Raw genomic sequence first — 24,392 nt, forward strand, 5'->3', positions numbered from 1 at the left:
ATTTATAAGCATAAAATGTATAAAGATGGTAGAAGTTGTGACATTTTGGAGTTGTAAAGCTTGTATTAACATACAAAAATGAAAAGTTAAGTCATGTGCTGGTGGTTCACACCAGTAATCCCAGCTAATCAGGAGGCTTAGATCTGAGGATCCAAGCCCAAAGCCAGCCTGGGAAGACCAATCCAATCTCTAGTTAGCTAGGAAAAAAATCTAGAACTGGAGGTTGGCATAAGTGATAAAACACTAGCTGTGAGAAAAGTAGCAGAGAGTTTAGGGCCTGGTTCTGGCACCAAAAAAGAAAGAAAAAAGAAAAAGTCCCTTGAAGTTCCTTAAAGGCCAGTGAATATATACAAAGACATAAACCCTAAATGCAAGGAGAACCTGGAAAAGTACTATCCAAGCCCTAAGAACAAACAACTGCCAACCCAGACTGGTATATCAATGAAGCATTCACATTTAACAGCAAAACAAAAATTTTTAATAATAAAGAAAAACTAAGTAAATTCATAACCAATAAACCAGCACTACAAAAAAAAATATTAAGAGGAGAAAAGAGTCTGAAGAAAACAAACAAGATCATGGAATCACATCAGATAGATATCAGTAGGAGACCAATTTAGTAAGCACAGGAGGAAAGGAAAGAAGAAAAACCTAGGAAAGCAAGAAAAATGACAGGAAACACAGTGCACCTCGCTATAATAACCATAAATATTAATAAACCCAATTCAGCAATCAAAATAAGAACTGCAGCTTGGATCAGAAAATAAGCTCCATCCATTTGTTATCATCAAGGGACCCATCTCATAGCCAAATATTAAAAACAAGCTCCAAGTAAAGGGATGGAGGAAGATTTTCTATGCAAATGCTCCCAGCAAGAAGGCAGGAGTTGCTATCTTGATATCTAACAAAATAAACTTTTCATTAAAATCAATACAAAAAGACAAGGTCACCACACATTAATACAGGGAACAGTCCAAGAAGAGGATATCACCATCATCAGTTTATACTCACCAAACATTGGAGCACCCAAATATGTTAAGCAAATACTCTCAGTCTTACAGAAAAAAATATATCCAAATACAGTAATACTAGGAGACTTTAATAGTCCATTTTGGTGAGACCAAAGTACAGGTCTACCAACCAGAGGATTAGCAAAGAAGCCTCTGAACTAAATGACACTATATCCCAAATGGACATAACAGACATCTACAGTTTTCCACCCAACAACAACAACAACTAGTACACATTCTTCTCAGCAGCCCATGGAACTTTCTCCAAAATAGATCAGATCATAGTTAATACAAAGAATTTAAGCAAATATAAGGATTGACATAATCCCTTGTATTTTATTCAACCATAGCGGAATCAAGATAGTTCTCAATAACAAAGCATACCATAGAAATTACTCAAATACATGGAGATTGAGCAGCACACGTCTGCACAACAGCTGGGTCACAGAAGAAATTAGAAAGTACCTATAATTTGGGGCTGGGAAGGTAGCTCAGTGGTAGAGCACTTGCCTTGCATGCATGAGGCCCTGGGTTCGATTCCTCAGCACCACATAAGCAAAAAGAAAAAAGCCGGAAGTGGCGCTGTGGCTCAAGTGGTAGAGTGCTAGCCTTGAGCTGAAGAGCTGAGGGACAGAGCCCAGGCCCAGAGTTCAGGCCCCACGACCGGACCAAAAAAAAAACAAAAACAAGGCAGGGAAGGGAAGTGAAGGGTAAACAAAGGAGGAGGCTGCAATGCTTGGTAAGAAATGTATGCATTATCCTGCCCATGTAATTGTAGCCCCTCTGTACAGTATGTTCTCAAATAAAATAAAATACAATTAAAAAAAACAAAAACAAAAAACAAAAAACAGAAAGTTCCTATAATTTCAATGAAAATGAATATACGTCACAAAAAAATCTATGGGACCTGGCAAAAGCAGTCCTGAGGGGCAAATTTATTGCTCTCAGTGCAAACATCAAGAAAACAGGTAGGTCAAATAAATAATCTCATGATGCAACTAAAACTGTTAGAAAAGCAAGAAAAAATTGAACCCAAAGTTACTAGATGGAGCAAGATAAACAAAATAAGAGCTGAAATGAACAACATAGAGACTAAGAAAATGATAAATAAAATTAATAAAACACAAAGCTGAAAAAATTAATAAATTGACAGACCTCTTGCAAAATTAACTAAAAAAAAGAAGGGACCCAAATCAATAAGATCAGGGATGCCACAGGAAAAATTACAACAAACATTCAAGACATACAAGCAATCAAAAAGAATTATTTCTGGAATCTGTACTCACCAAGGAAGTAGAAGTGGATACATTTTTAGAGAAATACAAATTGCCCATACTGAACCAAGAAGATATATATAAATCAATTAGATAAGCCCATAACATACAATCAGAAATCTTCCAATGAGGAAAAGCCCAGATCCAGATGGATTTACTATGGAATTCTATAAAACCTTTAAAGAAGAACTAATACCCATACTCCTTAAGCTTTCTGTAAAATAGAAGCAGAGGGAGCAATCCCAAACTCATTCTATAAAACCACTATCACACTCATCCCCAAACCAGGCAAAGATGCACAAAAAAAGAGAACTATAGACCAATCTCTTTGATGAACACAGATGGCAAAGCTTCTCAAAACAATTTTAGCCAACAGAATCCAGAAACATATTTTAAAAAATCATTCATTATGATCAAGTAGGCTTCATCCCAGAGATGTAGGGCTGGTTTAACATATGTAAAACAATAAGTGTTATTCATCACATTAACAGAGTCAAGGTCAAGAACCACATGATTATCTCCATTGATGCAGAAAAGGCTTTTGACAAAATACAACATCCATTCATGTTAAAACCTGGAGAAAATAGGAGTAGAAGGAACATTATTTTAAACAATAAAAGCCATTTATGATAGACCAACAGCCAATATCATTCTTAATGGGGAAGAACTACAACCAATTCCTCTAAAATCAGGAACAAGGCAAGGATGCCCACTCCACTCCTCTTCAATAAAGTTCTGGAATCCTTAGCCAGAGCAATAAAGCGAGAAAAAGACATTAAAGGGATCCACATAGGGAAGGAAGACATTAAACTATCCCTGTTTGCAGATGACATCTTTTTTTGTTGTTGTTGTTTCACACCTGTGACTAATGTATTTCTTTGATTTTTTCCCCTTTTTTTTTATTGCGAAAATACTGTACAGAGGGGTTACAATTAGATGGGCAAGGTAATGAGTACGTTTCTTTTTTCTTTTTTTCTTTTTTTTGTCAGTTTTGGGACCTGAACTCTGGGCTTGGGCATGGTCCCTCAACTCTTCAGCTGTAGACCAGCGCTCTACCACTTGAGCCCCAGCCCCACTTCCGGCTTTTTCTGCTTATGTGGTGCTGAGGAATCGAACCCAGGGCCTCATGCATGCATGGCAAGCACTCTACCCCTGAGCCACCTTCCCAGCCCCATGAGTATGTTTCTTATCAAGCATTGTTGCCTCCTCCTTTGTTTCCCCTTCCCAACCCCCAGGCGCCCCCCCCCCCCCACTGCCAAAGTTGTAAAGTTTGTTTTTCAACATAGCATCTTGTACATCTCATGTTGCAATGGGTCCACCTGTATCTCTATTTAAACAATTTGTTTTTTCCCCTCCCCTCCACAAATTATACCAACATAAAATATAGTGAAAACAGAGGTTATACTGTGGGGGAGGGACACACAAAGCAACAAAAAAAGTCATCTTATAAATATGTTAAAAACAATCACAAGAAAGAAAAAAAACATTTGAATCCTTATCTTGGGGGTTCAGTTCGCCTAACATCAACTTATCTGACCGTTTCTGCTTGTCTTAGACATATACTAATAATTGCAAATAAGGGAAACCATGGGACCTATGTTTCTTTGGGCCTGGCTTACTTTACTTAATATAATTTTTTCCAAGTCTTTCCATTTCCTAACAAATGAGGCAATGTCATTCTTTCTGATGGAGGCATAGAAGATGACATGTTCTTATACCTAAACAACCCCAAAAACTCTACTCCCAAACTCCTAGAACTTATAAACCACTTCGGCAAAGTAGCAGGATACAAAATTAACCCACATGGGGCTGGGAAGGTGGCTCAGTGGTAGAGTGCTTGCCTTGCATGCATGAGGCCCTGGGTTTGATTCCTCAGCACCACATAAGACAAAAGCTGGAAGTGGCGCTATGGCTCAAATGGTATAGCGCTAGCCTTGAGCTGAAGAGCTGAGGGACAGTGCCCAGGCCCAGAGTTCAGGCACCATGACTGGCAAAAAAAAAAAAAAAAAAAAACTTAACCCACAAAACTCAGTTGCCTTTCTGTACACCAACAATGTACAAGCAGAAAGGGAAATTGGGAAACACCCTATTCACAATAACCTCAAAAAAAAAAAAAAAAGCAACTAGGAATTAACCTAACTGAAGATGTAAAGGACCTAGTTAGTGAAAATTGAAGAAAAATCTAAAGAAAGAAATCAAAGAAGATACCAGGAAATGGAAGGACCGCCCATGTTCATGGATAGGTAGGATCAATATTGTGAAAATGGCCATACTGCTAGAAATGATATACAAGTTCAATGTAATTCCCATCAAAATCCCAATGATGTTCAAGACAACAATCCAAAAATTCATAGGGAATAATAAAAGACATGGAATGGCCAAAGCAATTCTAGGCAAAAGAAATAACACAGGAGGTATCACAATACCAAATTTCAAGTTCTACAATTGAGCCATAATAACAAAAATAGCTTGGTATTGGCACAGAAACAGACCTGAAGACCAATGGAATAGATTAGGAGATCCAGAAATAAACTCACATAGTCAGCCAAAGGAGCCAAAGACATACAGTGGAAGAATCATAGCCTCTTCAACTATTGGTGCTGGGAAAACTGGGTGGCCACATGCAGAAAACTAAAAGTGGACCTCAGCCTGTCACCATGCATTAACATCAACCTAAAATGGATTAAAGACCTCAACGTTAAACCTGAAACTCTGAAACTACTGCAAGGCATCGTAGGAGAGATTCTAGAACTTACAGGCACAGGCAGGAATTTCCTGAAGAGAGTCACAAGGTGACAACAAATTGGAGAGAGATTCGACAAATAGGACTACCGAACTAGAAAGACAGCCAACCAATTGGGAAAAGATATTTACCAGCAATATATCAGTCAAAGACCTTATTCTATTATATACAGGGAACTCAAGAAACTAGTCCCTCCCAAATCTAACAAACCAATCATTAAATGGGCAATGGAACTGAAGAGAGATTTCTCAGATGAGATAAAAATGGCAAAGAAACACATGAGGAAATGTTCATCATCCCTGGCTGTAAAGGAAATGCAAATGAAAACAACCCTGAGATAGCACCTTACCCCAGTCAGAATGGCCCACATCCTAAATTCAGCCAATGACAAATGCTGGTGGGGATGCAGAGAAAGAGGAACCCTATTGCACTGCTGGTGGGAATGTACCCTAATACAACCACTCTGGAATGCAATCTGGAGATACCTCAGAAAACTAAATATAGACCTCCCTTATGACCTAGCCATACCACTCCTAGGCATCTACCCTGAGCAACAGGACCCAGATTGCAAGGACACCTGCACCTCCATGTTCTTTGCTGCACTGTTCACAATAGCCAAGATATGGAAACAACCAAGGTGCCCCACTACAGATGAATGGATCCAAAATTTGTGGTACCTTATATAGGTACCAATGGAATGTTACGCAGCCATTAGAAAGAACAAAATAATGGCATTTGCAGGGAAAGGAATAGAACTAGAACAAATCATGTTAGGTGAGGTAAGCCAAGATCAGAGAGAAAAACAGCACTTGATCTCCCTGATATGCAGATGTTAAACTCCAAATGGAAGGACATATGACAAAGTAAACAGGACTCACGAAGCAAAAGCGCTTTTCCTAATATGTCATATCATCCCTAGATGACCCCATGTCCTTGACCCCATATATGGTATATACATGTGCACATCTGAGGGAAGATAGGAGGAGGGCACTGAATCAGAGGAAAACAGGAGAAAATATAGTAGAGGGGCCCATCAGCTGCACTGGACATTGATGAAAGTGAACTAAGCAACTCAAGGACAGCAATGGGAGGGAGGGACTGAGAGAGAAGGGGGAACAGCTTACACTAAGCAATAGGAAAGAAATATGCATATCACCGGATTTGGAAAAAATAGCTGTAGTGTCAAAGTTTGTAGAGACCATAATCTTTATAGACTATGATAATGACAATGTGCCTTGTGAAGGTTAAAATGTATGTGTGTGACTTTTAAGTATCACTATCCCACAGTACTGTGAATTTTGTGAAATTTATGTAATCAATCTCAATAAAGAAGAAAAAAAAGGACAGCACACATCATTTGTCATTAGGCAAGTACAAATCAAAACTACAACAAAGAGCCAAGCAGTTCACAAGTTCCAGGCCAGCTTGGCCTACATACAAACAAACCAAAAACGGCAATGAAACGCTGTATCATAGCCATAAGCATGACTAATAAAAAACATGTTGGCAAGATGTAGAAAAATTGGAGTGCTTATACAATACAGTTGCAAAAATAAAAATGGTACAGCTACTTTGGCAGCTTCTTAAAAAGTTAAATATAGACTTAACATATGACCTGACAGATCTATCCCTAGGTATTCTAGAAGAGATGGAAATGTATATCCATGTGAAACTTGTAGTATACAATATTCAAAGCAGCATTATTTATAATAGCCAAAAAGTGGAAGCAACCCAAATATCCACCATATGATCCACAAATCTCAGTCTCCTGAGTAGTTAGGATTACAGGCATGAGCCACCAGCAACCAGCGAAACTGATTTTGAGAGAGAGAGAGAGAGAGAGACAGAGAGAGAGAGAGAGAGAGAGAGGGAGGGAGGGAGGGGGGGAGAAACTGTTAATAGCCAATAAGCCCATGATTTAAAAAATGGGTACATTTTCATACTTAGGTCACTGGCCAATATGCAATTGAATACAATCCTGGCAGTAGGTTTAGAAAGACAGAGTTGTTCTGTTTGCAGACTTTCTTTCTTTCTTTCTTTTCTTTTTCTTTTTTTGCAGACTTACTTTCTATGAATACAGTTGCCCTGTCCTATGCGTGTTCACTTAGCAGTTTTTTTCTGTGTCATGCCTTGTCTGCCTGGTCTTACCAGTGTTTTTTCTTTCTTTCTTTCTTCCTTTTTTTTTCTTTCTTTTTTTTTTTTTTTTTTTGTGGGTCCAATTGTGGGGCCTGAACTCTGGGCCTGGGCGCTGTCCCTCAGCTCTTCAGCTCAAGGCTAGCGCCCTACCATTTGAGCCACAGCACCACTTCCGGCTTTTTTTTTTCTGCTTATGTGGTGCTGAGGAATTGAACCCAGGGCCTCAGGCATGCAAGGCAAGCACTCTACCACTGAGCCACCTTCCCAGCCCCTCTACCAGTCTTTTTTGAGTTAGTGACATAAATATATTTATTTTGAAAAGTGAAGGTTTAGGGGAGGGAGGGTGCTCTGGAAACATTATGGAGAACCTCTAATCCATAGTTTACTTGGTAAGTGGAACTTCAGTAATGGAATTTGAGAGTAGCCTGATAGCCTGTTTTTTTTTTTTTTTTTTTTTTCCGTCTCTCTTACAAAGAAGACATGGAGTAGGAGAATGAGCTTCAGATGGGGATTTTATTACATTTCCCGTCAATTGTCCACTTTTTAAACAAACCATTGCAAGTAGACTATTTTGCATTCTGTGTTTTTAAGGGATTTCCAAGTGCTATTAACATTGTAGAATATCAGGACTAGAAGGGGATTTTCGTATTATCTTGTTGAACTTTTGATTTTTCACATGTCCATTTTGCCAGTGAAGTGGATCTTGGCCAATATCACCTCTTCCGTGCTTCTCTTACATTTTTCCCATCCTACCCAAATGGAACTTTTAAAAAACATTTTGTAATATATATATGTTTGAGGGCTGGCAATGTGGCTTGGTGGTAGAGTGCTTGCCTAACATACATGAAGCCCTGGGTTTTATTCATCAGTATCACATAAACAGAAAAGGCCAGAAGTGGCTCAAGTGGTAGAGCACTAGCCTTGAGCAAAAGAAGTGCAGGGACAGTGTCCAGTCCCTGAGTTCAAACCTCAGGATTGGCAAAAAATAAAAAAATAAATATATATTTGAGCAGAGAAATTTTTAAACTTTTGTTGAGTGGAAGGGAAGGAATTGGAAAGGAATGGGAATTACAAAGATAGAAAAGCTAATGAAATCAGGCAAGAAATGAAAGTAGATGTAGATAACAGTGATTTTTTTTTTTTTTTTTTTTTTTGGTCCAGTCGTGGGCCTGAACTCTGGGCCTGGGCGCTGTCCCTCAGCTCTTCAGCTCAAGGCTAGCGCTCTACCACTTGAGCCACAGCGCCACTTCCGGCTTTTTTCTTTTTGCTTATGCTGAGGAATCGAACCCAGGTCCTCATGCATGCAAGGCAAGCGCTCTACCACCTTCCCAGCCCAACAGTGATTATTTTTAAAAGGAAACATTTTGTATTAATATTTTCCTTTGTATTTATTTGTTCATGTGTTTTTGAGACAGAGTCTTGTAATGTAGCCTGAGTTGGCTTCAAAATCTCCTCATCATCCCAGTCACTAGGATGATGGTCATATACTACCACACCTGACTTTTGCTTCAAATCATTTTTGTTAAGATCTAATACACATGATAAAATTAGTAGTGAGTTCTGACAAATGTATGCAATTGTTATACTTCCATAAGTGAAATATACATTTATTGATTAAAAGTTCCTTGTGTTCATTAGTCTTTCTCTTTCTCAACTACCTGTAGCCATTCATTCATCTACTTTCTCCTGGCAAATATAGTTTTGCCATTTCTGGATTTTCATATAAATGGAAACATACAGTGTGTGTGTATATATATATATATATATATATATATATATATATATATATATATATATATATATATATATATGTATATGTAGCCATTCGGCTTATTTTTTTCACTTAACATAATACATCTAAAATTTATTCTTTTTTTTGGGGGGGAGTCCAGTCGTGGGGCCTGAACTCTGGGCCTGGGCGCTGTCCCTCAGCTCTTCAACTCAAGGCTAGCGCTCTACCACTTGAGCCATAGCGCCATCTCTGGCTTTTATTGCTTATGTGGTGCTGAGGAATCGAACCCAGGGCCTCAGGCATGCAAGGCAAGCGCTCTACCACTGAGCCACCTTCCCAGCCCCTAAAATTTATTCTTATGGCGTGTAACTTGTGCGTGGTTTTATGTTTTGTATTTTTTTTGAGATGTTGTTTTGCCATATTACTTAGGTCGGTCTTGAACTCATGAGCTCAAGTAATCCTCCTGCCTCAGCCTTTCAAATAGCTGAAAACCACAGGTGTGTGCTACCATGTACAGCTTGAGATTCATCCATGTTGTTGTGTGCATCCCTAGTTTTTCTTTTTGTTTGTTATTTTTGGAGTTTGAACTCAGGGCCTCAAGTTTGGGAGGCAGGTATTCTACCTTGAGCCACACCTCTAGTACCTGTTTCTTTTGACTGTACAATAATCCATTGTCTGAGTTTACCAGTTTTTTTTTGTTCATTTAGCAGTTTATTTGGGCAGTTAGTCATCAGACCACTGTTCACATTCACATAAAAGTCCGTGTAGGTGTGAGTTTTCATTTCATTGCTTAGATATGAGATTGCTCAGAGATTATGCAAGTATATGTGTAAAATTACCAAATTGTAAATTTGATAATTTCTAAAAACATTTCTAAAGTTTTTGTACAATTCTGTATTCCTACTAGAAGTGTTTGGTAGTTCTCTTTGCTCTACATACTTACTTTGGTCAGATGATTTCAATAGTCTAGTGTATGTACAATGGTATCTCACTGGAAATTTTTTTTTGTTGGTCATGGGGCTTGAACTCTGGGCCTGGGCGCTGTCCCTCAGCTCTTCCAGCTCAAGGCTAGCACTCTACCACTTGAGCCACAGTGCCACTTCCGGTTTTCTGGTGGTTTATTGGAGATAAGAGTTTCACAGACTTTCTTGCCCGGGCTGGCTTTGAACCATGATCCTTAGATCTCAGCCTCCTGAGTAGCTAGGATTACAGGCGTGAGCCACCAGTGCACGGATTCACTGGAAATTTTTCCTCATGACTTGGCACAAAGGGAATTCTTCTCTTTTGTAATATTAATATAATAATATTAGCTAATCCAATTTTTTTCTTGTCCCAATAGGCTTTTAACTCCCCTCAGGAATGGGAAACATTTTTTTATGCTAATAGCCATTTCGGTATTTATGACATAATTCAAGGTCCATATAAAATTATCAGTACAAGCAGATGGCCAGGGGAGGCTGAGGTGAAGCAGGTACATCTGCCCCATATGTACCAAACAAATTTGTGTTCATGTACCAATTGATTCATAGACCTTACACTGTTGGCTAGATCCAAGTCAGGATTACACAGTAGATTTAGTTGTACTGTTCCTTTAGTCTCTTTTAGTCTCCAGTAACAAAAATCTCAGTCTTTACCAGGTATGGTGGTGCATGCCTATAATTCCAGTACTCTAGAGGTTGAGGCAGTAATTCCAGAGGTTGAGGCAAGAGGATTACAAGCTTGAGGCCAGCCTGGGCCATTTAGCAAGCCCTTGTCTCAAAACAAAAATAAAAATTCCAGTTGTCTTTGTCTTTCTTGGATCTGAAAGTGTGTGTGTGTGTGTGTGTGTGTGTGTGTGTGTGTGTGTGTGTGTGTGTGTGTGTGTGTGTGTGTGTGTGTGTGTGTGTGTGTGTGTGTGTGTGTGTGTGTGTGTGTGTGTGTGTGTGTTAGTATTTGAGCTTAAACTTGGGGCCTGAGCATTGTCCTTTAGCTTTATCACTCATGGCTGGTGCTCTACTACTGGCTTTGTGGTAGTTAATTGGAGATGAGTCTCCTTCCTGGTTGGCTTCAAAATGTGATCCTTAGATCCTCAGCATCCTAAGTAGCGAGGGTACATGTGTGAGCCACCAATGTCCAGTGTCAACTTTCCTTTAAAAAATATATAGGCATATTGTTGTTTGTAGAGTTTCTCAATTTAAGTATACTTGCTATTTCCTTGTAAAATTCTCTATATTTTTGGCAAGGATATCATAAAAATTACGTTGTATCTTTTTGGGGGCTTATCTTTTTGGGGACCTTTATATAAAGAAGCTTGTTAAGCCAACTATTCGTAATGAGTCTATGTGCTGCCTAAGAATTTGTTCTTCAGTGCTAAGAATGGAACCTAAGTCCTCATGTATGCTTTACAAATGCTCTACTGCAGAGCTACCTCTCCAAACTTTGCCCAAGAAATACCAACCTGGTATTCTAAGGAATTAAAAATAAAAGAATTTCTTTTCTTCCAAAATCTTCAGTTTGGGTTTTTAGGTTTAGGTTTAAGACTCATTAAAATAATAATTTTTTGAGAAAGCTTATGCTGGTCATCCTAATTATGGAGGAGACAGAGATTTGGAGGATTATGCTTTGAGATCAGTAGGACAAAAAGTTTGCAAGATATCATCTCAATTAATAAAAAGTGGGTATGGTAGCATATACCTGTTATCCTAGCTACTCAGAAAGCATAAATAGGAGGATCATAGTCTAGGCCAACCTAAGCATAAATGCAAGACTGAATTCATAAAATAACAGCATATACTTTTCCTAAAAATAAAGGATAGCAAATATGTCTAGAGGCATGGCTCAAATGGTAGAATGCCTGCTTATTTTTTTTTTGGGCGGGGGGTCCAGTCGTGGGGCCTGAACTCTGGGCTGGGCGCTGTCCCTCAGCTCTTCAGCTCAAGGCTAGCGCTCTACCACTTGAGCCACAGCGCCACTTCCGGCTTTTTTCTTTTTACTTATGTGGTGCTGAGGAATCAAACCCAGGGCCTCTGGCATGCAAGGCAAGCGCTCTACCACTGCGCCACCTTCCCAGCCCCAGAATGCCTGCTTAGTAAGTACAAGTCCTTGAGTTCAAGCCTCAATTCTGACAAAATAATAATAATAATAATAATAATAATTTTGTGAAATAGTGATTGAATTTTTTTCATCATTTTGCTTTGTTATATTATTTGCTTCTTTTAATTCTGCTTCTTAATTCTACTGTCTTTTTTGTTGTTGGTGTTGGTTGTGGGGTTTGAACTCTGGCCCTGGGCACTGTCCCTGAGCTCTTCAGCTCAAGGCTAGTGCTCTATCACTTGAGCCACTGCGCCACTTCTGATTTTCTGGAGGTTAATTGGAGATAAGAGTCTCATGGGCTTTCCTGCCCAGGCTGGCTTTGAATCTCAATCATCAGATCTCAGCCTCCTGAGTAGCTAGGATTATAGATGTGAGCTACTGGCGCCTGGCATCTACTGTCTTTTAAGTTGAACTTGCTCTTGCTAAGGTTCAAACACAGAGTATTGCTTGCTTATACCAGGCCACTGTCTCACGAAGCTACATCCCCATATCTTATCTCTTTTTTTATTTTGAGACAACGTAGTAGTTTCGTCTGGGCTCACAGTGTAGTCCTGGCACTCACTGTAGCTCACATTGGTCTCAAATTTGATATCTCCTGCTTCAGTCTCCCACGTAATGGAATTGCAAATATACAGTGCCCATACCCAGCACTTTTTCTTGACTTTTAAAAAATAATGATATTGGGCTGGGAGTGTGGCTTAGTGGTAGAGTGCTTGCCTAGCATACATGAAGCCCTGGGTTTGATTCCTCAGTACCACATAAACAGAAAAATCTAGAAGTGGTGCTGTTGTTCAAATGGTATAGTGCTAGCCTTGAGCAAAAGAAGCTCAGGAACAGTGCTCAGGCCCTGAGTCCCAGACTGGCAAAATAATAATAATAATAATAAAGTGATGATGATGATGTTAAGATGGAGTTTCATTAATTATTTTGCCAGAGCTGGCCTTGAACCACAATCCTCTTGATCTTTGCCTCCTTAATAGCTGAGATTGTAGGGATGAGCTATTTGCCTGGTTCTTCTTTTTGTAGCTTTCTGAAGCATAAACTTAGATCATGTTTATAGGCATTTCTTCTTTTTTGTGCAGACATTAAAAGGTGCATTGTCTTTTATTTCCTGTACTCTGCAGTCACAGAGCCTTACTTTTGCATCAGGTCTTTGTTTATTCAGGCACTCATAAGAGGGAGCCCATGTTCATGTGAAGTGGATGTCATTCCACTTTTTGAGGTAGCATCAATTTCCAGACATACTTCAAAATCAAGCCTTTCAAATGTCATGTTCCTTCCATCTTGTGCCTGCTTTTGGTCATTCTTTAGTATATTTAAATACACAGGTTTTTGTTTGTTTGTTTTGTCCATCGTGGGGCTTGAACTCTAGGCCTGGGCACTGTCCCTGAGTTCTTCAGCTTAAGGCTAGTGCTCTGCCATTTGAGCCACAGTGCCACTTCCAGCCTTTTCTGTTTATATGGTGCTGAGGAATTGAACCCAGGGCCTCATGCATGGGAGGCAAGCACTGTACTGCTGAGCCACCTTCCCAGCCTCAATACACAGATTTTTGTTTGTTTGTTTTTGTTTTTTATTGGTCATGGGGCTTGAACTCTGGGTTTTGATGTTGTTTCTGAGCTCTTCAGCTCAAGACCAGTGCCTACCAGTTGAGCCACAGCACTACTTCTAGTTTTCCAGTGGTTAATTGGAGGTAAGAGTCTCATGGACTTTCCTGCCCAGGCTGGCTTTGAACTGCGATCCCTAGATCTCAGCCTCCTGAGTAGGTAGGATTATAGGCATGAGCCACTGGCGCCCGGCTAAATACACAGTTTTTAAATACAGAATTTTTGTTATTCCTGTAATCCAGCATAAACTATTCCATCATTGCCAGAAGCAAGTACTGTCCTCTTGTTTTTCCTCTACACTCATCTCATTTGACAGTTAATATCACTTATTTATTTTGATTATTTGTGTGTCCTCCCATTAAGGTTCACTAAAGTAGGGGATTCTTGTCTTTTTAGTGGTAAAGTGCTAATCATATAGTAGGTGCTCAAAAAATTTTTGTTGAGCCAAGTGCTGGTGGCTAGGCAGGTGCTGTACCACTTGAGCCACATCCCCATCCCTTTCAGCTTAGTAAATTTTCAGATAGGATCTAGTATTTTTGCCAAGGTGAGCCTGGAATAAGATCCTCTTATCTAAACCTCCCTCATAGCTGGGGCTACAGGCACTTACTACCTTGGTCAGTACTGTATTTTAATTATTTTGAGAGGGTCTCTCTATTATTTATTTATTTACTTATTTATTTATTTTGCCAGTTGTCGGGCCTGAACTCTGGGCTTGGGCGCTGTCCCTCAGCTCTTCAGCTCAAGGTTAGCGCTCTACCACTTGAGCCATAGCGCCATCTCTGGCTTTTTCTGCTTATGTGGTGCTGAGGAATCAACCGAGGCCTCATGCATGTGAGGCAAGCACTCTACCACTGAGCCACCTTCCCAGCCTGGTCTTTCTAGTACACCCAACTCAAACTCATTATGTTGTTCAGGCTAGCTTCAAACTCTCAATCCTCCTACCTGAGCTTCCTGAGCCCACAGCTGAGAAGCATCATATTTGTGTTTTTATTATCAAGTCACCTTTTACAATAATATTCTTAATGTCTTGTTAATATTTTATCTGTCTTTTTTAGGAACTAAAAAGATTTCAGGAATTTATAAATTCCTGTCCTCCTTTTGATATTGTCATTGATGGCCTCAATGTTGGCAAAATGTACACTAAAGCTCGTGACTCTCAAGTTGTAAGTATAACCTTTATTTTGTTATTCTCCATGTCAAGAAACACTTGTATCTGTTTGTGGTCTTCCTTGTGGCTCTTAGCTGTACCATCTTTCCTTCCTCTAAAATTAAGCTCAGTCATCTAAGATCTACCATTTTTATCTCTGGCCAGATGAGTAGTTTGTAAAGCCTGTGAGTAAGAAGTTAAGAAATTTAAAAGAAAGATTGTAACAAAAGACTGGATCTTCCCTTTTTAAAAAATCTCTATTGTCTCACATAAGCTTGTGCTCTCTCTTTGGTATTTGGTATTACTCTATTTCTCTAGTTGAAAGTGATCAATATATCCAAATATATTATCAAAAGCTATTAGTCACTTGTTACTTTTTTTTTTTTTTTGGTGATGTTAGAGATTGAATCCAGAGCTATTCTCACTTGTTAGGCAAGTGCTGTACCATTTTAAGGCTTCCAGCCTTAAAAGTTGCCACCTATTGGAGAAAAGGTTACCTTTCTTAATATTAGATTTAGTCTAGATCCAATACATAAGTTTTAATTGATTAAGAATTGGGGGCTGGGAAGGTGGCTCAGTGGTAGAGCGCTTGCCTTGCATGCATGAGGCCCTGGGTTCGATTCCTCAGCAGCACATAAGCAAAAAAAGAAAAAAGCCAGAAGTGGCGCTGTGGCTCAAGTGGTAGAGTGCTAGCCTTGAGCTGAAGAGCTGAGGGACAGCGCCCAGGCCCAGAGTTCAGGCCCCATGACCAGACCCAAAAAAAAAAAAAAAAAAAAAAAAAAGAAACCATGCCTCATACCTATAATCCTAGCTACTTGATGCTTAAATTAAGTGCTTTACAGTTTGAGGCTTATACAGGCAAAAAAGTATGAAAGACCACATCTCAGACAATAGTTGGGCACAGTGGAATGCTCCTGTCATCCTAACTATGGGGGAAGCTAAGATCAGAAGGATCATGGTTCCAGGAAAGTCCAGACAGAAAGTTTCTCAAGCCTGTATCTCAGTAGAAGAAGCTAGGCATTATGGAATGCACCTGACATCCCATGTATAGTAGAAAGTGAACAATACCATTGTGGTTCAGGCACACACCCAGGGAAGAAGCAAGGGCCTATCTCAAAAATGACAATAAAAGGGCTGGAGGCATGGCTCATTGGTTAAGTGCTAGCCTAGCAAGAAGTTCAAACCATAAAAGGCTCTGAACTCAAACCATAAAAGTAAAAGTACCACCATTAAAGAAGAAAAGGGGGAAAAAAAGCCATTTGTGAGAGGCCCAAAGTAGGATCATTGTGATGTGAAGCTAGCCCCTGGGAAAAAAAATGCAAGATCCTTCATGAAAGAAGGGAAGGAAGGAAGGACAGAAAGAAGGAAGGAAAGAAAGAAAGAAGGGAAAAAAGTAAGAAAAAAGAAAGAGAAAGGAAGGAAGAAGAAAGAAAAAGAAAAGAAGGAATTGAAACCAGGGCTATAAAAACTTAGTATATAAGCTGGGCACCAGTTGCTCATGCCTGTAATCCTAGCTACTCAGGAGGTTGAGATAGGATTGCGGTGTGAAGACAGCCCAGGCGGAAAAGTTTGTAAGACACTCTTTTCTCCAATAAAGTACTAAAAAAGGGAAAAGTGAAACTGTGGCCTTAAGTGGTATAGCACTAACCTTGAGAAGAAAAAAAAACTACTCAGGGACAGCACCCAGGCCCTGAGTTCAAGCCCCAAGACCAGCCAAAAAACAAACAAACAAAAAAAAGTTGCTGTGGCTCAAGTGATAGAGTGCTTGCCTTGAGCTGAAGAGCTGAGAGACAGCGCCTAGGCCCAGAGTTCAAGACCCACAACTGAGGACAAGAACAAAACAAAACTATAAAGCTGGGCACCAATGGCTCACACCTCTAGTCCTAGCTACTGAGGAGGCTGAGATCTGAGGCTCACAGTTCAAAGCCAGCCCAGGCAGGAAAGTCCATGAGACTCATCTCTAATAAACCACCAGAAAACAGGAAGTGGCACTGTGGCTCAAGTGGTAGAGTGCTGCCTTAAGATGAAGAGCTCAGGGACAGCGTCAGGCCCAGAGTTCAAACCCCATGACCAACAATAACAACAACAAAAACAAAACAAGCAATTAGTGTTTAATGTATAAGGTTTGGAAAAACAGAATAGAAAATACTATATAATCCTGCCATTCAGCAGTAATCACTTTCAGTATTTTCTTTTTTCCCACTATTTTTCCATTTTTTAAAAATCTATTTGAACTCTAGCTATGTGAAAGTACATTTCCAGTTACAGCTGAAGTAAAGTGATATGTGCTAGCATTTGAGATGGGAAGGATCTTAGAGGCATATATAATAATCCAGAGCCCTGGTAGGAACTAGAGACAAGCTAGATGTTGTTCTAAGAAAATAATAATCTGTAAAAATATTCATAACATGACAGAAGACTAATTTTCCAACAGTATCAAGAAAGCCTGGGAGTAAGAAGTTAAGAAATTTAAAAGAAAGATTGTAACAAAAGACTGGCTCTTCCCTTTTTAAAAAAATCCCTATTATCTCACCTAGGCTTGTGCTATAGTTGAAAGTGATCAATATATCCCAATATACTATCAAAAGATATTAGTTACTCGTTACTTTTTTTTTTTTTTTTTTTTTTTGGTGATGCTAGAGATTGAATTCAGAGCTATTCTCACTTGTTAGGCAAGTGCTGTACCATTTTAAGGCTGCCAGCCTTAAAAGTTGTAACCTATTGGAGAAAAGGTTGCCTTTCTTAATATTAGATTTAGTCTAGGTCCAATATACAAATTATAATTAAGAATTGAAACCATGCCTCATACCTATAACCTGTAAGCCTGTAAGAAAATACACCATGGGGGTTGGGAAGGTGGCTCAGTGGTAGAGCGCTTGCCTTGCATGCATGAGGCTCTGGGTTCGATTCCTCAGTACCACATAAGCAGAAAAAAAAAAAAGCCGGAAGTGGCACTGTGGCTTAAGTGGTAGAGCACTTGCCTTGAGCTGAAGAGCTGAGGGACAGTGCCCAGGCCCAGAGTTCAGGCTCCACGACCAGACTCAGAAAAAAGAAAGAAAGAAAGAAAATACACCATGTAGTAAAAAAGTAGTTTTTCTTCATTTATAATTATAGACGTGCAAATTAAAATATTTACCTTCCTAATTGACTGAGATTGAAAAGATTTTCAGAGGAAGAGGAAGGATGGGAGCCTCCCAAGTAGCTAGGATTTATAGGTGTGAGCTAGCAACACCTGGTACCATATATTAGTTTGATGGATGATTTAGTGATAACTTTTAATTTCTGAAGTGTTGAAATTCTACTTGTAAGAACTGACATATTTGTTTATACTAGTACACAAAATTAATATGCACATGCAGTAATTATTACATCGGTACGCAGAACAATCTGAACAACCTTAATATCTATTAGTACAAAACTTCATATGTATTGAAACATCCATGTAAATTAATCATATCTAACTCCATGTGCTGCTAGCCAAAATCAAAAGTGACAGAGCAACATGCCTAATGTCATTATATTTGTATTAAACAGAAAGGGCTACCTTTATATAGATAAATGTTAGGTAAGTTTGTTTATGGCTAGAAAATTTCTAGAGACTTATGTACTCATGCATATACACACACACACACACACACACACACGTATTTCACAGTAGTTACTTTTGGGAGGTATAGAACAAAAGAATGATATGGCTTCTATTTTTTTAAATTTTCTTTTACAGTAGGCATTATGTTCTATATTTAAAATCAGGAAAGGAGGGGCTAGGAAGGTGGCTCAGTGGTAGAGCGCTTGCCTTGCATGCATGAGGCCCTGGGTTCGATTCCTCAGCACCACATAAGCAAAAAGAAAAAAAACCGGAAGTGGCTCTGTGGCTCAAGTGGTAGAGCGCTAGCCTTAAGCTGAAGAGCTGAGGGACAGCACCCAGGCCTAGAGTTCAGGCCCCACGACTGGACCCCCCAAAAAAAAATCAGGAAAGGAAAATAAAGGCATTTTTGGTTAAGTATTCTAAGATTCTAAAATATGTATATTTCTCTTGAGTCATGGATATGTGTGTGTGCATGTTACCTGGGGAGTTGAACTTGGGACTTGGTAGGTGCTCTACCATTTAAATCATGCCTGCAGCCCTTTTTGACTTTAGTTATTTTTCAGATGGAGTTTCATTTTTTGTCTTTGAAAATACTTATTCCAGGGTCTGGCACATGCTTTTTAGCACCTTAAAAAGCATACCTATGTGAGTGTATTTATTGCCCTTGGTTGTAATGTCATAAAAACTTAAAAGCATGGTCATTATTTGGAATGTACTTAATTTCCTAGTTTAAATATATGACAATCACAATTCTCTTAGTTTTATCAGTCTTCATCTTCATACTTTTTTAACTGATGCCCAGAATTTTAATTTATATCACTAAGTAAATGGCTAACTTCTCTGTAAAGTAATTTAAGAAATTAAATGGAGAGTCTAGAAAAAATTAAGAATTGTTTCTAATATTAGTCAGAATAAGCTAGGTTATGCTGCAGTAATGACTCAAAATTTAAGTATCTTTTTTTTTTTTTGTTGGTCATGGGGCTTGAACTCTGGGCCTGGACGCTGTCCCTCAGCTCTTCAGCTCAAGGCGAGCGCTCTACCACTTGAGCTACAGCGCCACTTCCGGTTTTCTAGTGGTTTATTGGAGATAGGAGTCTCACGGTCTTTCCTGCCCAGGCTGGCTTTGAACCACGATTCTCAGATCTCAGCCTCCTGAGTAGCTAGGATTACAGGCGTGAGCCACCGGCGCCCGGCAAAATTTAAGTATCTTAAAACAACAAAGCCTCAGGTGTTAGCACATACCTGTAATCCCAGCACTTGGGAGGCTAAGGCAAGAAGAACATGAATTTGAGGCCAGCTTGGGATCCAAAACAAGTTCTAGATTACTTTTAGTAAGACCTTGTCTCAAAAAAAGCACCACCACCCACAACAAAATTTATTTTGTGTTTTCCTACATGGTTGTTTGTGTTACTATCTTCTTATTTTAGCACCTAGAATAAATGGAATGGTGCAGATCACTGTGGCCAGGGGGCAGGGAAAGTGAAAAGGAATATACAGCCTTGTAAAGCTCTACTCTGAGGTGATACCTATCCCTTCTTTACTAGTAGCTTATGCAAATTACCTAGGTACCTGAATCCAGTATGACTGAGAAAGCAATCTTACAAGGTTCTCAAAAGAAAAATGAGCATTTTTCCAAAGTCTGTCACACATCTGAGATGGTGATACCTTGCTTGTTATCATTGTTAAGTCTATCTAGCCCAGGAGCTAAAAGTGAGTTTCACCATGGCAGTATAAACTGTCTTTGCCTGGATTTTTATATTACATTATATTTTAGTAATTGATTGTTGTTTATTTTCGAGATCAAGGTCCTTTACTGTAGTTTTGTGTAGAAATGTGTGTGGGGGGGTCCCCTGAAGTGGGAGCAGAGGGAAGAGTTAGAGCCTTGCAACTTGCTAGTCAGGTGCTCTACTACTTGAGCCAAGCCCACAGCCCTTTCTGCTTTAGTTTTATTTCACTTTTTTTTTCTTTTTTCTTTTTTTTTTTTTTTTTGCCAGTCCTGGGGCCTGGGCCTGGGCCTGGGCTCTGTCCCTGAGTTTCTTAAGTATTCAGAATTGGCATCTGACCAGTAAATGCACTAAATATCAGGCAGATGTGCGCATTGTTGGGCCTGTGTCATTTCTGTGAAAGTAAGCAAATAGTGAATAATGCAGTTTGAAGGCTGATGGAGGCAAAGAGCCTTAAAAAAAAAGTATATTCCTTGGGTTGGAGAATGTCTTTAGTTTTATTTCACATAGGGCCCTGAGTTTTAGCCTAGGACAACCTGGCTTGCGATCTCCTATTTACACCTCACATCCCTAAGAGGATAGGGATCATCTCACATCAACATGCCAGCTTAGTGGTTGAAATGGACTCTGCTTAACTTTTTCCTAGATTGGCCTCCAACTGTGATCGTCCCAATCTCTACCTTCTGAGAATTTGGGATTACAGGTGTGCACCACCATGCCTGGCATGAGCTTATACTTATGTTTTTTTCTTTTTCCTAGGATGATCAGGGAGGGAATTCTACAAGTCTCTGTCACTCATACTTTGCTCATATTTTCACAACTTGGATTTTCTTTTCAATTACCAAATCAGTAATAATAGGATATATGAAACTGCTTTGAAGGGACAGGGACAGCATACCAACTTTTCACTTAGAAAAGAGAAGTATATAAAGTAGAAAGCTTCTTATGCTGCATTTTCTTTCATTGTCTCCCCCCATCCACATGCTTCCATGGTTCATTCCTTATACTTTTGTTCCTATTCCTTTTGTAGTCTATATTTTGGATAACCAGTGTTCATTTGAACCTCCTCTAATAGACTGTGGGGGAGGAAGAGTACATCATTTTACTTAATCTTGCTGGCTGTTCAAAATGCCGCTCCTAAAAATAAAGTTTTAAAAAAATGCTGTTCCTTTTTTTTTTTGTAGCTGGGAATTGGTTAAAATGGCATCAGCAGAATGAAAACTTGTAATGTAATTTGAAAGAATTATGGCCAGACATCTGCACTGAATGCTTTCTTTCTTATAGTGTACTTGGGGCATTGAATAGAAAGTAGTTGGGTGGAAACTGCAAAATTGTTTTGATTGCCATCTTGTAGTTGGTTTTTACTATGGTGAAAGAAAAGTGGAGGCTAGAGGATTAGCTATTGATGGTCATTTACTAGAGCATTTGCTTGGCAGAGTTCTCATTCTCTTTTTTTTTTTCCCTGCCACTCAAAGTCATTTTATTTCTCTCTGTCCATTTACGTGGCCTCTTGTAAATGTTTCAATACATAAAGTACCTGAGACACAATGAACTGTGGCTAGTATATGTGAATGTGTATACAATCATGGGCATATTGTTTTAGCCCAGTCTGTAGAAATGTTGAGAAGTTGGTCACCAATAGTGCTTGAAATTCTCTTTCAGTAATATGATAGTAACAAGGAAACTCATAAATACCTTATCATTTTAAGAAGAACAAATATTAAATGTTGGCCATGGAATTTCTGTTTTGCCTCCTTTTAAATATTCTTCCCCATAAGTGTTTCTAAACACTATCTCTTAAGATGTAGTAGCACCATTGCAAAGCTGGATGTATGCTCATGCATACACAGTATAAACAAAGCCCTAGGTTTGATTCCCAGCACCCCCCCCCAAATGAGTAAATAAAAGAATACTAAAAATAAAATAGCTGTCTGGGTGTTGTGGTACAAACATAAACCTGTAACCCTAGCACTCTGGAGAATGAGGTAGGAGAATCATGAGTTCAAGACCAGCCTGGCTGTACAGTGAGAACCTTGCCTTAAGGGGAAAAAAATCCACAGGGTAGTACCATAAAATAAATGAAAGTGAAGTACACTGTATTTATTATGGTAGACTTTCTGCAGTTTGGGACCAATAAAACATAGCCAAAAAGTTTAAAAGCCATAAAGGCCTGAAAAAAGTAAAAAAAATCAATGCTAAAAACCCTATAATGATAATAATAGTGTTAATAATAATAATAATAATAATAATATAATGATAGTATCAACTGGCTATTGAGTATCTCCTATGTGCCATGCTCTTTACATTTATTTTACACTTGAGTCCTATGAGGCAGGGGTACCAGTGGCTTATGCCTGTAATCCTAACAACTCTGGAAGTTGAGATCTGAGGATTACAGTTTGAAGCCACCCCAGGAAGGAAAGTTCATGAGATACTTAGCTCCCATTAACCACCAAAAAATGCTGAAAGTGGAACTGTGGCTCAAGTGGTGGAGTGCTAGCCTTGAGCAAGAAAGATCAGGGATACCAACAAGCCCTGAGTTCAAGCTTTAGGACTGGAATACACACAGAAAAGTCCTGGGAGGTAGACAATTCCTCCATTTTACAAATGGGAAATTGTCTCAGTTTGTCTAAAGTCACAGGCTGAAAAGTAAGAGAGAGCTGCTCAACTTCACCACTTACTGGAGGCTTCTTCAGGCTTTTGCTTAGAACCTATCTACTCTTTCAGACAGCTCTCCAGGCCCCAGCAGTCTGTGGCAGCAGTCCAGTGTGTATGCATGAAGGACATAAACATGGTATATACACATACACATCTGAAGGAAGTTGGGGGGAAGGCACAGAATCAGTGGAAAACAGATGAAAATGTGCCAGTAGCAAAGCCCATCAGCTGCACTGGACACTGATGAAAGTGAACCAAACAACTCATGGGCAGAGATGGGAGGGAGGAAATCAGAGAAAATGAGGGAACTGATGATACCAACCAAAGAAAAGAAATGTACTTATCACCTGATGTTTATAATGGTAACTCCACTGTATATCTCTCTAAGACAACAATAAAGTAATTTACAAAAAAAAAAAAAAAGTGGGAGGACAAGTTTTCTGCTAGCAACAATTGAACTTTTGATGGGGAAAAGAGATTGCCCAAGTTGAAAGAGAACAGCTGTTATAAGAAGATAGAAAGTAAGCCAGGTGCTGGGTGGCTCACACCTGTAATCCTTGCTACTCAGGAGCAGACATCTGGAAAGTAAGACACAAATCAGCCTGAGCAGGAAAGTCTGTCAGCAAAAGGCTAGACTACAAACATGGTTCAAGTGGTAAAGCATCAAGCAAGTTTAAAATGCAGTACTAGCAAAAAGAAAAAGAGCTGAGCACCAGGCTCAGACCTGTAATCCTAGCTACTCAGGATGCTGAGATCTGAGGATCACAGTTCAAAGCCAGCCTGGGAAAGAAAGTCCATGAGATTCTTATCTCCAGTTAACCATCAGAAAACCAGAAATGGCACTGTGGCTCAAGTGGTTGAGCACTTGCCTTGAGCTGAAGAGCTCAGGGACAGCACCCAGGCACAGAGTTCAAGCCCCACAACAGACAAAAAAAAAAAAAAAGAAAAAGAAAAAGAAAGTAGATTATAGTAGCTCATGTTCAAAATAATAAAAGCCTAACAATCTTTATCCCATTTTAGAGGTGGACAAATTATATTTTTGTTGAAAACTTGTAATTGTAAACTCTGATTATATTCTACTTTAGAATGAAGGTAGATTATAATGCATTCTAGAAAAGTTTTTCCTACAATATGATTTTAAGTTTTATTATTTATTCAGAAATGCATTTACCTGAAATTTAAATATAAACATGTTCGTATGAATGAAGTATCCTCAGAGTTTATTTTGTTATATAAAAGATGTTATTAGGGCTGAGGATGTGGCTCAGTGGTAGAGTGCTTACCCAGCATGCATGAAGCCCTGGTTTTGATTCCTCAGTACCATAAAAAGAGAAAAAGCCAGAAGTGGTGCTGTGCTAGCCTTAAGCAAAAGAAGCTCAGGGACAGTGCCCAGGCCCTGATTTCAAACCCCAGAACTGGCCAAAAAAAAAAAAAAAAAGATGCTATTAGCCAGGTTCAGAGGCTCATGCCTATAATCTTATCTACTGTGGAGGTTGAGGTCTGAGGATCAAAGCCAGCCCGGGCAGAAAGTTCCTGAAACTTTTTTTTTTTTTTTTTTTGCCAGTCTGTGCCTTGGTGCTGTCCTTGATACATTTTGTACTTAAGGCTAGTGCTATCACTTGAGCTACAGTGCCACTTCTGACTTTTTCTGAGTAGTTTATAGTGCCACTCTGACTTTTTCTGAGTAGTTTATAGGAGATAAG

General features: G+C 39.2%; 1 protein-coding gene across 3 annotated transcripts in view; it reads left to right on the plus strand.

Annotated features, from left to right (window-relative positions):
- Window positions 1–24,392, plus strand: part of Prorp (protein only RNase P catalytic subunit) — a 138,264-nt gene that overhangs the window by 36,754 nt on the left and 77,118 nt on the right. For 2 of the 3 annotated variants that reach the window (XM_070026584.1, XM_070026600.1), the window contains exon 5: window positions 14,627–14,734. The exons of the other annotated variant lie outside the window; for it this stretch is intronic. In XM_070026584.1, coding sequence (XP_069882685.1) covers window positions 14,627–14,734 — 108 coding nt within the window. The remainder of the gene's footprint in view (window positions 1–14,626; window positions 14,735–24,392) is intronic. 3 annotated transcript variants of the gene reach the window in all.

Source organism: Dipodomys merriami, unplaced genomic scaffold, assembly GCF_024711535.1.
Source record: "Dipodomys merriami isolate MVZ:Mamm:240054 unplaced genomic scaffold, mDipMer1.0.p SCAF_1, whole genome shotgun sequence".
Classification (NCBI taxonomy): domain Eukaryota; kingdom Metazoa; phylum Chordata; class Mammalia; order Rodentia; family Heteromyidae; genus Dipodomys; species Dipodomys merriami.